The 12,510-nt window shown below is 54.7% G+C and overlaps 2 protein-coding genes across 2 annotated transcripts in view; one reads left to right on the top strand and one right to left on the bottom strand.

The window, feature by feature from the left end:
- The first annotated feature begins 3,664 nt into the window (after window positions 1-3,664).
- NRL (neural retina leucine zipper) lies at window positions 3,665-5,337 on the top strand. The gene is made up of 2 exons (XM_010831415.1): window positions 3,665-4,045; window positions 4,930-5,337. The coding sequence occupies exons 1-2, from the start codon at window positions 3,665-3,667 to the stop codon at window positions 5,335-5,337; spliced, it is 789 nt and encodes a 262-aa protein (XP_010829717.1).
- A 2,960-nt stretch (window positions 5,338-8,297) lies between these two features.
- CPNE6 (copine VI (neuronal)) overlaps window positions 8,298-12,510 on the bottom strand; it is a 5,124-nt gene continuing 911 nt past the window's right edge. Inside the window, exons 3-16 of the mRNA XM_010831311.1 lie at window positions 12,128-12,202; window positions 11,893-11,967; window positions 11,692-11,775; window positions 11,512-11,601; window positions 11,055-11,159; window positions 10,738-10,824; window positions 10,435-10,494; window positions 10,041-10,174; window positions 9,911-9,965; window positions 9,769-9,820; window positions 9,305-9,438; window positions 8,976-9,212; window positions 8,601-8,773; window positions 8,298-8,500 (exon numbers count right to left, since the gene is read on the bottom strand). Coding sequence (XP_010829613.1) covers window positions 8,636-8,773; window positions 8,976-9,212; window positions 9,305-9,438; window positions 9,769-9,820; window positions 9,911-9,965; window positions 10,041-10,174; window positions 10,435-10,494; window positions 10,738-10,824; window positions 11,055-11,159; window positions 11,512-11,601; window positions 11,692-11,775; window positions 11,893-11,967; window positions 12,128-12,202 — 1,326 coding nt within the window. The 3' untranslated portion in view covers window positions 8,298-8,500; window positions 8,601-8,635. The remainder of the gene's footprint in view (window positions 8,501-8,600; window positions 8,774-8,975; window positions 9,213-9,304; window positions 9,439-9,768; window positions 9,821-9,910; window positions 9,966-10,040; window positions 10,175-10,434; window positions 10,495-10,737; window positions 10,825-11,054; window positions 11,160-11,511; window positions 11,602-11,691; window positions 11,776-11,892; window positions 11,968-12,127; window positions 12,203-12,510) is intronic.

Genomic DNA, 12,510 nt, shown 5'->3' with positions numbered 1-12,510 from the left:
CAACACTTGCTATTTCTTCTTCACAGGGAAATTCTGAGGCCTCTTTCCTGTGGATTTACCTTAGAACCCCATTCCATGGGCATATGTATGGGGTCCCTAGTCTCCATGGTTCCCATTCCCATTGTGTGGCCTTGTTCCCAGGCCTTGGGTTTTGTTTGTTTGTTTTTCTTTTGCAGCAATAACACTAGATCCAGGCCATCACACCACCTGAATGATGACAATGGCTTCTGTTCCATAAAATGGAGGCCAAGTGTGGAAAGACAGGTGTCCTCTGATGGAATTCTTTATATGTATGTGTAGAGAGAGAGAGAGAGGAGAGACCACACCCACCCACCCACACACACACACACACACACATACCCCAGAGAAAGCTGAGTTGACTACAGGTATTCTGTAGACCAGGGGTTCTACTTTAGTGTTCATCAAAATAACCTGGAGGACTTATAAAAACACAGAGTTTTGGGATCCTATCCCCAAAGCGTCTGATTTAGTAAGTTTGAGGTGATTCCAGAGAACTTGCATTTTTTAACAAGTTCCCAGATGGTGCTGCTGATCTGGGGACCCCAGTCTGAGAACCGCTGTCTTCCGAATCCTAATCCACCAGCTCTTAACCTAACTCCAAAGGCTGGGACCCAGTTAATTTTTATAATTGATGATCCCTGGGGCTGATGGACACCCAGGTTTCTCTTTGGGTGGGGAAAGAAGACCTGTTAACCCCATGGAGTGTTTGGATGTCCTTAGAAATTAGAGAATAGCCTTTAACTCCTGGAGTTCTATTCTAGTACAGACTCTATTTAAACAGCTTCAGACAGGTTTAAACATCTCCTTGGCTAATACCTAGTATCCCTGTTCCAACTTCTACATGGGGATGATAGCTCTAAGAGGTGTTAGGGGATTAGGCTGAAAATGTAGGTCACCCCCCAGCCATCTGGGAACCAGGAGGAGTGAGAGAGGAAGAGAGCAGTTCAGAGACACACAAGGAAAAGGTGAGGGGAAGCAGAGGGCAAATGAGGGCAGTTTCAAAAGTGCCTTGGATGGATTGATGGTGATTGGATTTCAGTGTCCCGAGGTGGCCCGGAAGGAAAGAAGGAGCAGGGCTCCTCATTTCCCCTATGCTCCTGCTCCCAAGCTGCCTGTCCTGGGGCTGGGTCCCCAGCAATGAGAGAGGCTGGGAATAGATTAGGCAGGTCCTGAAGGGTTGTTTATCTTTCTGATGCCATAACTGTGAGGGGCATGAGGTGGGAGTGAGGTAGGCAGCAGAAATGTAAGGATTCCTGAAAACAGGAAACAGATTCAACAGGCCAGGTGAGAGTGGGCTTGGGAGAATTCATACTCCCCTAAAATACCCACAAGGCATGGCAGAGCCGTGAAGGCTAAGCGTGCTGGAAGCTTGTCTGGCCCTCTTTTCCAGTCCCAGGCTTTCAGTCGCCAAGGGCTGAGGGTTGTGTCTGCATGAGGTTGCCGATGGGGGCCAACATGGCACTCTGTACTGGGGAACGGGGAACAGTGAGTTGGACCATCTGTGATATGCTTTGTTGGGGAAGATGCCCCCTTCCCTTCCTTGAGACCAGGCAGACTTGTCCTCTCATTTCCTGCAACCCCCCAGGTCAACGAGATATGCAAATGATCCCCTCACCTCATTGGCTGGAGGCCTGAGAACCATGGATGACCTAAGAGAGCTGGCCCTTTAAGAGTGCCCAGTGGGCTCTGTGCCCACAGCCCCTTGTTCTGAGCACAGAGGTGCCAGGCCCTGCTCAATGGGGCCTCCATTCTCTGGGGAAGCTGTGCCTGCCTGGCTCTGACATTTGACCAATCATCTCTGCCACTCCTAAAGTGAGTATGTCTGAGGCCTCCCTGAGTGCCAGGCCTCTCACCTAGAGCCCCCTCCTCCAACACCTGCTATCAGCTTTTTGTTGGGCTTTTTGTTTTCTGTTTTCAGGAATCTTCACATTTCTGCCCCCTGCTCTACTCCCACCTCAACTGGCTTTAGGTCCCTCACTGCTATCACATCAGAAAGAAAAACAGCCCTCCTCACTTATGTTTTCATCCAACTCTATCTGGACACCTCTCTCTGTGTCTCACCTTCTCTCTGTAAAAGATAATTCCTTCAATGTGTGTTTTTGTTCCCATCCCCTCTACCCTCTCAAGGGTGAGGAGCTCAATAGATATGGCAACACCTGGGACAGGAAGAGAGAGAGGCCTTGTCCTTCCTCCTGCCTCTCTGGGCAGAACCTGGGGGCCTGAGATGTGGTTGGAAAGCAGCTACCTAGGTTTGAGGCAGGAAGATGGAGCCAAACTCTAAACCCTGGGGCTAAGTGTGTGTGTTAGTTGCTCAGTCGTGTCCGACTCTGCAACTCCATGGACTGTAGCCTGCCAGGCTTCTCTGTCCATACAATTCTCCAGGCAAGAACACTGGAGTGGATTGCCATTCCCTTTTCCAGAGGATCTTCCTGACCCAGAGATTGAACCCTGGTCTCCTGCATTGCAGGCAGATTCTTTATTGTTTGAGTTATAGGGAAGTCCCTGCCTTGTCCCTCCTGGGGCTGTTGGAACTGGGAGCTGGGCTCAAGCTTGGGACTTCCAGGCTGGGAAGTCTCTCCAAGGTCACCTAGCCAGAGGTGCCTCAGGTGGGCACATGCTCTGTGGTTGATAACGGAGAGGAGGGTTCCTGGGTGACACAAGTTTGGGATTCAACTCTGTTGAAGTTGAGCAGATGGCTTACTGAAGGACTTCTCAGATGACTATGTTGCTTGTGCTCTGTGAACCTGCAAGAGGTGAGGATTGGAGGTAGCATTTCTCAAAATGATCTGAGCATAGACCCCCTCCTTGGCTATTTCTCAGACTTCATGTTTTGCAGAACAGTCTTTGAGAATTGTTAAAGTCTAACTATCTTCCTTGAACAGAAGGGGAAACTGGGGTCAGAAGGGGAAGGTGACCTGTTCAAGTTCACATGTCTTAGGTCCTGGATGGAAGGAGGAAAACTAATCTTGGTTGGTTTTCCTTGGAGAGATTGGCCTTGAGGAAAGATGGTTACCACTCTGTCCTGATCTTTTTAGAATTGATTCTGGGAACTTTTTTCCTTGAAGAGTCTCTTGCTCCTTGATTAATCCATAGAATGAATGTGCACTGAGGGTCTTCTACATGCAAGGTGTTGGCCTGGGTGTTCTGAGAGAGGGAGGTATTACAGCATGTGATCCAGCTATATTAAAATCCACAGCATATGTGCCTTGCCAATGCCCTAAAATATACACATTCTCTGTCACAGTTAATTAAGCAACATTTTTTTAATTGCTTGGAAATGAAATGATGCCTCTTGAGATGACAGAGACATTCAGCATGTCCCAGCACTAAAGTTGGGAGTGCTGCCATATTCTTCTTGTTTTTCATAGATCCCAGAGGCACCAGCAGGCTGGAGGCTGTGCTATCCCCTTTCTCATTCAGGCTTTAAGTGGCTTGGCCCCTGGTCAGGAGCCCCTCCACCTAAGAAGTTGTTTCTTAGCCTGGAGGCGACTATGCAGGGAACAGACTGTGCCATCACCCCAGCTTTCCAGAATTCTGTCTCCATGGCACTTGGGCTTTGGGGGAGGAGACTGGCAGGAAGTCTCCAGGTGCTCTGAACCTGTCTTCTTCTTTGCAGGTGCACCCCTCTGAATCCAGCCCCAGAATGGCACTGCCTCCCAGTCCCCTGGCCATGGAATATGTCAATGACTTTGACCTGATGAAGTTTGAGGTAAAGCGAGAACCCTCAGAGGGGCGATCTGGCCCCCCGACAGCCTCTCTGGGCTCCACACCCTACAGCTCAGTGCCTCCTTCACCCACCTTCAGTGAGCCAGGCATGGTGGGGGCTACCGAGGGCACCCGGCCAGGCCTGGAGGAGCTGTACTGGCTGGCCACCCTGCAACAGCAGCTGGGGGCTGGGGAGGTGCTGGGGCTAAGTCCTGAGGAGGCTGTGGAGCTGCTGCAGGGTCAGAGCCCAGTCCCCGTTGAAGGGTCCCATGCCTACTACCCAGGGAGCCCAGAGGAGACAGGAGCCCAGCATGCCCAGGTGAGTGGTCAGTGAGAGGGTCAGAGGAGGGGGCAGGGTGAGAGGGGAGGCCAACCCAGAGAGGAAGGAGAGTCCCTGGAGAGGCTTACCAGTTTGGGAAAGGAACAAAGGACAGAGGAAGGGAAGTACTTTAGAAGATATCAGATAAAGAAAACCATTGTTCTGCACCCCCCACCCCTAAATAGAGAGAAATGAGTAGGCTCAACCAGGAGGAAAAGGGAGAAGACAAGGTTAGAAGAGGACCAACTGAAAGGGGAGAGTTGAGAGTTAAAGGGCATCAGGAATGATTGATTATGGGCAGGTATATAGATACTGAGTTTGTGGAAACCAGGAAAGGGTTGTGCATGGAATGGAGTGGAGTTGAGACTGTAGGAACCAGAATGAAGTTGGCCTTTTTAAGACTCGGTGCTTCCCCGGCACCCAACCTTCTCAGGAAGGATTGGGACTCATCCTATTAATCATAGACAGATGGGGGCGTTGAGGGCATTAAGATATAATCCAAATCCTTTGAGGGTCACAGGGTTGAGGAGCGAGGTGTGTTGGAGGACAGGGGAGCGAGGTGTGTTGGAGGGGCAGGGTTTGTCTGCCCTGGGACACACATAGGCCAGGAGCCCCGCTCAAGACCCCGCAAAGGCAGTGTGGGGTTCGGGTGCGCGATTGGCTTGCCCGAAGGTGGGTGGGAAACGCGGGGACCACCCAAAGGGGTCGAAGACCCTTGGTGATGGTGGAGGGCGTGTTGGGACCTGGAACAGGATCTAGGCTGCAGGATAGATTCAGGGGAAGGCGCATGTTTAGGTAAAGGTGGGAGCCGAGGGCGAGGCCACCGGAGCGTGGAGCCAGGCGGGAGCGGGCGGTCACCGGCGCCCCGCCGTTTCTCTCTGCAGCTGGCGGAGCGGTTTTCCGACGCGGCGCTGGTGTCGATGTCTGTGCGGGAGCTAAACCGACAGCTGCGGGGCTGCGGGCGCGACGAGGCGCTGCGGCTGAAGCAGAGGCGCCGCACGCTGAAGAACCGCGGGTACGCGCAGGCCTGTCGCTCCAAGCGACTGCAACAGCGGCGGGGGCTGGAGGCGGAGCGCGCCCGCCTGGCCACCCAGCTGGACGCGCTGCGGGCCGAAGTGGCCCGCCTGGCTAGGGAACGCGACCTCTACAAGGCTCGCTGTGAACTGCTGGCCCCGAGCGGCCTGGGGCCAGAGGCCACGCCCACTTCTTCCTCTGAGCCCCTGGCCACCGAGTGGTGGAGTAGGTGGGCGGGCGGTGCACACCACCCCGGAGGCGCCTGCACCATTCACTAGATGGTTACTGAACGCCTTCTGGTGCCAGACACTCCTTTGGATGACCACACAAGTATCCCCAAACTTCCTGGACCCTCAAGGCATGCTCTGAGATTAGATGCTGGTTGTTTCCTGGGAGAGGGGTCCCCTTCCCTCATGCAGGACGTGCACAGAAACCCTTCACTTTCTGCCTCACTCTATAGGACCAGGTCACTGAAATCTGCGGGGGTCAGTGCCAGGCATTGTGTAGGGGGCGGGCCGCAAGGAGGTGTGGATGACGTACAGTGAATGGGAGGTGAGGGAGTCCTGCTGCTCCCAGATCAGTTTAGATTTTAATACAAGGCTTTCAACCTGTAGTGCAGTAAGGTGGTAATTAGCAATGAGGCTGTGTTTTCATTCCAGGGCTTGTAACCTCCCCGTTTTAGGACAACTGCATTTTCAAGATTTCAATTCTCATTATCAAGACAGACCAGAAACTTGATTAAAGAGGCTTTTGTCCTAGCTAATCCCATGGCCTCCAAGGTCTAGAGCAGCAAAGGCCAGAGGAGCTCCAGGGGTGGTAGGTGTGGTCTGGGAGAGGACCCTGAGCAGGAGTCTGAAAACCTGGGTGCTAGTCTCAGCTCTGCCACAGGATACCTCTGGCATCTTGAGCAAATCACTGGCTCCCTGGGTTTTGACGATCTCATCTAATGCTCACTTGATTGGATGACTTCTAACACCTTTCCAGTTCTGGCCTCTCCATAGTGTGGAACCCCTAGAGACCTAGGGGTCTCCCTGAGAATCCCTCAACTCAGCCTCATTAAAGGGACTTCCTGCCCTGTTCCAGCTTCCTGACTGCAGCCTAGGCCCTGGATGAGACCATGCACTGGTTCTGGGTTGCTCCCTCCATGCTGCCTTGACCTCCAGACCTGCATAGGTTGCCCCTGCTCCCTTCTGCCTCTCTGAGGGCTGAGGTGAGACTTTCCCCAGCCTGACAAGGAGCTGAGAGAATGCAGCTTTTGTGAATTAAACTTGAAGTCTAGGCACAACCGTATGCTATTGGCTAGATGTTCTTGCGATTTAAGAAGTGTTTATTCTATATCCTTGCTCCAGGCCTATGTAAGTGTGTGTGTGCATATGTGTGTGTGAGAGAGAGAGAGAATGAGAGAGAGAGATACAAAGTGTGGTGTGGGGGAAGAGACTGGATAGCCCCCACCTGGGCTGAGTGGAGCATCACAGTTCTAAGGCCCAATGGAAATGGGGGTGGAGGGCGGGGATTGGGCCAGATGGAACCTCGCGCTCCCACCTCCACTGCATAGAAGCCCAAGAACAGTAGTGACCCAGCCAGGCCTGCCTGTGGCTATCCTGATGGCTCACAGTTGCCATGGTAACCCAGCCCTTGAGTTCAGCAGCCTACAGAGAGTGGGCGGGGCTCTGGGCAGAGCAGAGGCATTGGGCTGGGAGCAGTTACCTTAGCAGCAGTGGTAGGTCCTCTAAGGGACATAATAAATGGAGAGAAGCAGTTGGGTGTGGGGGAAGAAGCTCCCATATGTCTCTCTTCCTTTCTGCCCCCTCTACTCGCCCCCTCCCCAGCTGTCTCTTCCCATCCCTGTTCTTGTTCCCTCCTCCCATCCTCTAGTTCTAGCCCAGCTCATCCCTCCTCCACTCAGGAGCCTGCGATGAGAGTCCTTTCCTCCATCTCCATCAGAATTTTCTTTCTCTTCTCATTTCCCACCACTGACCACTGGTCACCTTCTTGGGCTCTGTCTTCTCTATGAGTGGCTCATGGCACCTTGAGCACCTCCTCCTCCATCCCCTTCCACTGGCATCCTTGAAGGGAGAGGCTGGGGCAGGGAAGGTCCTTCTAGGAGCCCAGCTCTTCTCCCGTCACTCTGGCTGTCCCCTGGATCCTCATGTGTTTTCTACAGCTGTGATCTAGACCCACCACCATTCTTGCCTGCCTTCTTTAACTGGCTGAGGCTCTGCACGACACACAGAAGGGCAGAGACGCCCATCCAAGGCATCTACTCCCATACACATAACTGGGCCATGTTTACACACCCTGGGGTCACAAGCGGGTCACATGGATACACCTCAAATGGAAGTTGCACATTTATGATTAAGTGTGGGCCCCTTATTCATATGGGCCCAGACTCAAGTTCTAGGCCTATTAATCTTCTTTGACCTTAGGTAAGCTTCAGTCAAGCCTCATTTGCTTTGTCAGGAAAATGGGGAAGATAGTGGTAACTACCTAGTGAGAGTGAACACATTTAAAGCACTAAACACAAAGCTTCACATGTGCTAAATGGCAATGTTTGTTGTCCATATTATAAAGAGTACACAGGGAATTCCCTGGCGGTTCAGTGGTTAGGACTCAGAGCTTTCACTGTGGGGGTCTGGGTTCAATCTCTGGAACTAAGATCCCACAAACCTCGAGGCACAACAACAACAAAAAATGTACACAGCTGGACTTCTGAACCACTAAAGGCCTATGCAGTTCATGAACACACACACACACATTCATGCACCAGGAAAATCAGGCTGCACAGACCTTAGATACCCACTCTGTATTCCTAACTCACTAGCAGACCTGCTTCCCTACTTCAGTCCTCTACTCCCCTCTTCTCAGCCCGCCCCACAGCTGTGTGGAGGCTGGAGTTCAGCCCCTGGGGGACTCAGCTAGGATTCTCTGGAGACAGCTTAAGAGGGCATCAACTTGCCCCCTTGACAGCCCCTTATTACCCTTCCATGTCTGGTAATTAACCACCAGGGAGCCTGGGTTACCCCCCCATGCCCCCCCACCGCCAACCCACCCCAAGGTTGGGAGGTGAGGGTAGGGACTCCTCAGATCTCATTGACACATAGATGGGGTGAAACTGCAGATACCAGACCGCCTGGGATCTCTGGCTCAGAGTTCAAAAGGTGCTGGTCCCCATTTCTTAGTGGTGTGTGTAGGGTGCTATGGACGGCCCAGTGGGCATCTGACATACAATAGGTACAGCTGAGGTGCTAGGAGTGCTTTCCTTTATTAATGGCCAGAAAGTCAGGATCACTGAAGAAAATCACTGAGGGGACATGAGGCTGAGGGGTCTGGGGCTTGAAGAGATGGGGTGGGGCTCACCACTCACTTCCGGGACCCAGAGGGCACACCTGGTCCAAGAGGGAGAGGCATGGTCTCTTGAGTCACAAGGGTCAGAACAGGCACCTGGGGGAGAGTGGGATAGTCATAAGCACCCTCTTCTACACCACACACCCAGCCCAGATGGACTCCACCAAGCCCCAACCTCTAGTGTCCCAGGACTCACTGAAAGACAGGGAGTGTCCGTCAGGTTGTCCGCGGTCATGGGCTAGGGCTGGGGGTCATGGCTGGCGTGCAGGGCCTGGGAGCCCCGGGGCTGATGCCCTGGCTGGCGTAGTACTCCACCACCTGCCGGGGCACCTCGGCCAGGACACACTTTGCTAGCGCAGAGGGTGAGGCCTGGGTCGGGGTTAGGGTGAGGAAGTGGTTAGGGGAGGTAGAGTGAGAGAAGGTGGGGCTCAGGTGGGGGGCGGGGCTTCGGGTGGCCAGCTGGATTCCGGCTCTTTCTTGGGACTTCAATCAGGTGGGAGAGATGGGTCAGATCTGGAGGGCAGGAGGAGCTGAGGAGCCCTTCAGCCGGGAGGGGGCTCCGGGCACTCACATCCTTAAAGTCCCGGAACGGCACGAACTGGACGATGTCGCGAGCCGCGGGCACCCCTCGGGGGCAACGCAAGGTACCATCGTCGCCGTCCAGCAGCCTCATGTCAGAGAAATCGGCATTGCCCACGCCCACAATGATGATGGACATGGGCAGGCGGGAGGCGCGCACGATGGCAGTGCGGGTCTCAGCCATGTCGCTCACCACACCGTCCGTGAGCACCAACAGCACCGAGTACTTCTGAGGACAGACAGAGTGGGGGAAGGGTCAGCTCTGCGGCCTTGGCGCCCCCGCCCCGCCCCACCCCCAGCTCCACCCCCAGGACACCTAACCGTGGCTTGGCCAGTGCTCTGCTCCCGCTGAGCTGGCCCCGCCACGCGGTTGATGATGGGGGCCACGTTGGTGGGGCCATAGAGCTGGATCTGGGGCAGGCAACGGCGGTAGGAGGCAATGACCCCCGAGATCTCTGTGGGCAAAGAGGTGAGAGGGCAGAGATTAGCAGGGAGCTCTTCCAGACTCCCTAAAGTAAGGAGGCATTTCCTTGTCTCAGGACTGCCCTGCTACCATGATCCTCACTAAGCAGGAGAGTTGGATGGTTCAGGTGCTGGTAGAGTTGGGTGGGCAGATATCTGGTCAGGGGCTGAAAGTCTTACCAAATGCAGGCAGACACTGGAAGCATGAAGGGGCAGGGAGCTGGGCCCGTGGGAATGGAGTCTGTGCTCCTGCATGGGGTGCACAGGAGTGGGCAGCAAGCTGTATGAAGGGAGGCAGGGCTGGTGGGAATCTCCTCTCTTACCTTCACATTCAGGATTTTCCGGGTCAAAGTTGATAGCAAAGTCATGGGACACCTGTGAGGGGAAGGCGAGGCCAGCCAGAGGATGTTTTTCCTTCCTGTCTGAGTCTCCCAGCATCTCCTCTCCTATCCTTGCCCAGCCTACCTCGAAGTTGGGTGGAATTCGAGCTCCAAAGCCAAACGCTGGGAACCGCTTGTCACTGGGGAGGAGAAAAGGCTATGGGGGCCCATCGGGCAAGGCATCCCTGCCCATCCCCCACCCCATCTCCTGCTACCTGTCGTAGTCCTGGCAGATGCCTCCCACTGCACGCAGGGCCTGCAGGTAGTGGTTGGGCTGGCGGGGGCTCAGGCAGTGCAGGGACTGGCTGCTCCTTGGGTCCCCATTGGAGGCCGTGAAGTCGATTGCCACCTGGTGGAGATAGGGAGAGGATATGCTGCATCCATGAGACCATCAGGGAGGCTAGGCCAGAGCTGGGTTCTGTAGGGAGGACTAAGGTGAATCTGAGCAAGCCCCCAGGTAGCCTCATCTTGGAGTCGGGTGAGGGGAGCAAGCTGACCACGCTAAGGCTCATTAGAGGTCCAAGTAAGGGCAGTGTGGATTCTGGGCTCCTCTGTCCACTAGGGCCTGGCCCCTCCCCCTTGGCTGCGGCCCCTCCCCCAGGCCTTTACCGTGAAGCTGATCTGGCAGCCCCCCATGATGTAGTCCAGGAAGGTGTGCACCTTCTCCACCTGGTGGGGAGAGGGCAGATAAGGTGGAATGCTGGTCCCTTGAGGAGGGAGCTGGGTGGGGCTTCTGCAGGGGAAATGGAGGGGCCAGAGTTTTTGAGGTTGAAGTTGGTGGTGGATAGGACAAGGGTTCTCAGTTTCCAGAAGCAGGGAAATGCTCTTTGTAATGAGGGCAAGGCTGAATCTGAGGTTGCCATGGAGGTTGTAGGGGGTGGGAAAGGGCTTGAGATGGGCACTGGAACTTACCGTGCACTGGGCCAGCACTACGGTCCCCGAGCTCTTGTAATGCTTCTTCTTGTCCCGGTATTTGGGGTTGATACAGTCCCACTGCATCTAGACCCCACATACCCCACAAGCCCAGGGTCTCATCATATGACCTTTCCTCCCCCTTGCAGTGGAGCCTCCCAGAGCAGAACCCTCATGGCTCAGTCCTTAGGCTGAGCCCTGAGTTTCCCACCCTCTCCACCTCGTATTGTGTGTGAGGGGCTCTTCAGCATCTCCTTCAGGATTTTCCCAGGGATCTTGGTGGGATTCTTGGGGAGAGGGGGTGGTCTTTGCAGTACCTCCTGCCCAGGGTTTGCTGTTCCTTCCTGCATCTCCTGGAAGGTGCTGGTGAACTCGCCAATGAAGTCATGCTTCCCACTGGAGTCATAGTCATATACCAGGAACTGAAAAGACAAGGGGAAAGGGGGATGGGTGGTCAGGATCAGAGAGGCTTTGCAGTGGTTCAGTGGGGGCAGGAGGAGGGACTCAGGGAAGTAGAGCCCTAACAGTCACTAGGCCCAAACAGATGTCCTCAACCTGTCCAGAGAAGCCACTTGCTGAACTTAATCCTTTGGCTCGGTCTAGTTGGGACTTGGCCTCTGATAGAAGGACCATTGATATAGGAACATTGAGCTGTGACTGGTTCTTTATCCCACAGTGGGAAAGAGGGAGAGGGAGGGGCCTGCACCCTCAGGTGGACGGTCTCGGGCAGAGGCTGGCTGCTCTACCAGGCTGCCCTTACTCGTGGGGCCTCACCTTGAGAGGCCGGTGGACATCACAGCTGCACAGGGAGTGCAGGGACAGACGGAACGGCTCCCAGCTGGGGTTCAGATTGTTCTTCACCACCTTGGAGTGGCACAGAGAGCTGGTCACCCCCGGTCTAGGTTCACCCATTCTGCCCTTCCTCCTGCCTTCCCCACGGCCTCAGGCACCCACCTCCGTTCTCCAGACCAGCTGGTTGCTCTGGTCCCCGTTGGTCTTATAGATCTCCATGAAAGGGTCAGACTTGCTGAACAGGTCCTGGAGACATGGGGGAAAGGGCCCCTGAGCCTGGTGAGGTCTGAAAGGGAGGCGCCTAACCCTGAGGCCTAGGCTACCTAACAGTGGAGATGGGGTCCTAAACTCTGGGGTTCCAACCTTGTTGTCCAGCTTGTGGGCTCTGAAGGTGAGCTGCACGTAGTCATTGGTGCCAGACACCTCTTCGGCCACAATCTGCAAGGGGGACACGAGTGGCAGGATTACCCCACGCCACCCCCACAAAGGCCCCATCCCTTGGGTGGGGGCCAGCCCTGGGGGCAGGATGTCACCATGGTTGTCCCTGCAGGGGTGTTGAATGCCCTGCCCAAGGGTGAGTACCGGTGACCTGGCCTACCGTGATGGTGGACTTGCCCGCGTTCTTCCCATTCTTCAGTAGCAGAGGCTTAGTGACCTTGGTTTGTGACACGATCTGGGGATGGAGGTGGAGGGAGACCCAGCTGTGACATCCCCACCTGCTTTGGCCAGGGTACAAGGGACAGGGCAATAAGCGCCCTTTGATCGCTCACAGGGGTTGCACTTGGGCTAGAACTGGACTTAATTTCCATAGCAACCTTAAGAGATCTGCACTGTGACCCCCCATTGTTTAGATGAGGACACTAAGACTCAGAGAGGCTAGATATCTAGCCCAAGGCTGCACAGCGGGTGAATGGTGGAGATGGGGTCCAACCCCCCCCACTGAACTAACTCCACAGCTTATTCTGTCTTCTTCTGGCCTCC

This window comes from Bison bison, unplaced genomic scaffold (assembly GCF_000754665.1).
Source record: "Bison bison bison isolate TAMUID 2011002044 unplaced genomic scaffold, Bison_UMD1.0 scf7180017864526, whole genome shotgun sequence".
NCBI lineage: Eukaryota > Metazoa > Chordata > Mammalia > Artiodactyla > Bovidae > Bison > Bison bison.
This window is presented reverse-complemented; position numbering and strand designations above follow the sequence as displayed.

What these genes read in the sequence shown, in the direction of transcription:
- NRL (XM_010831415.1), top strand. Translation starts at nt 3,665, where the DNA reads ATGGCACTGCCTCCCAGTCCCCTGGCCATGGAATATGTCAATGACTTT. An exon ending in CAGGAGCCCAGCATGCCCAG is followed by an intron (nt 4,046 to 4,929) that starts GTGAGTGGTCAG and finishes TTCTCTCTGCAG; the next exon opens with CTGGCGGAGCGGTTTTCCGA.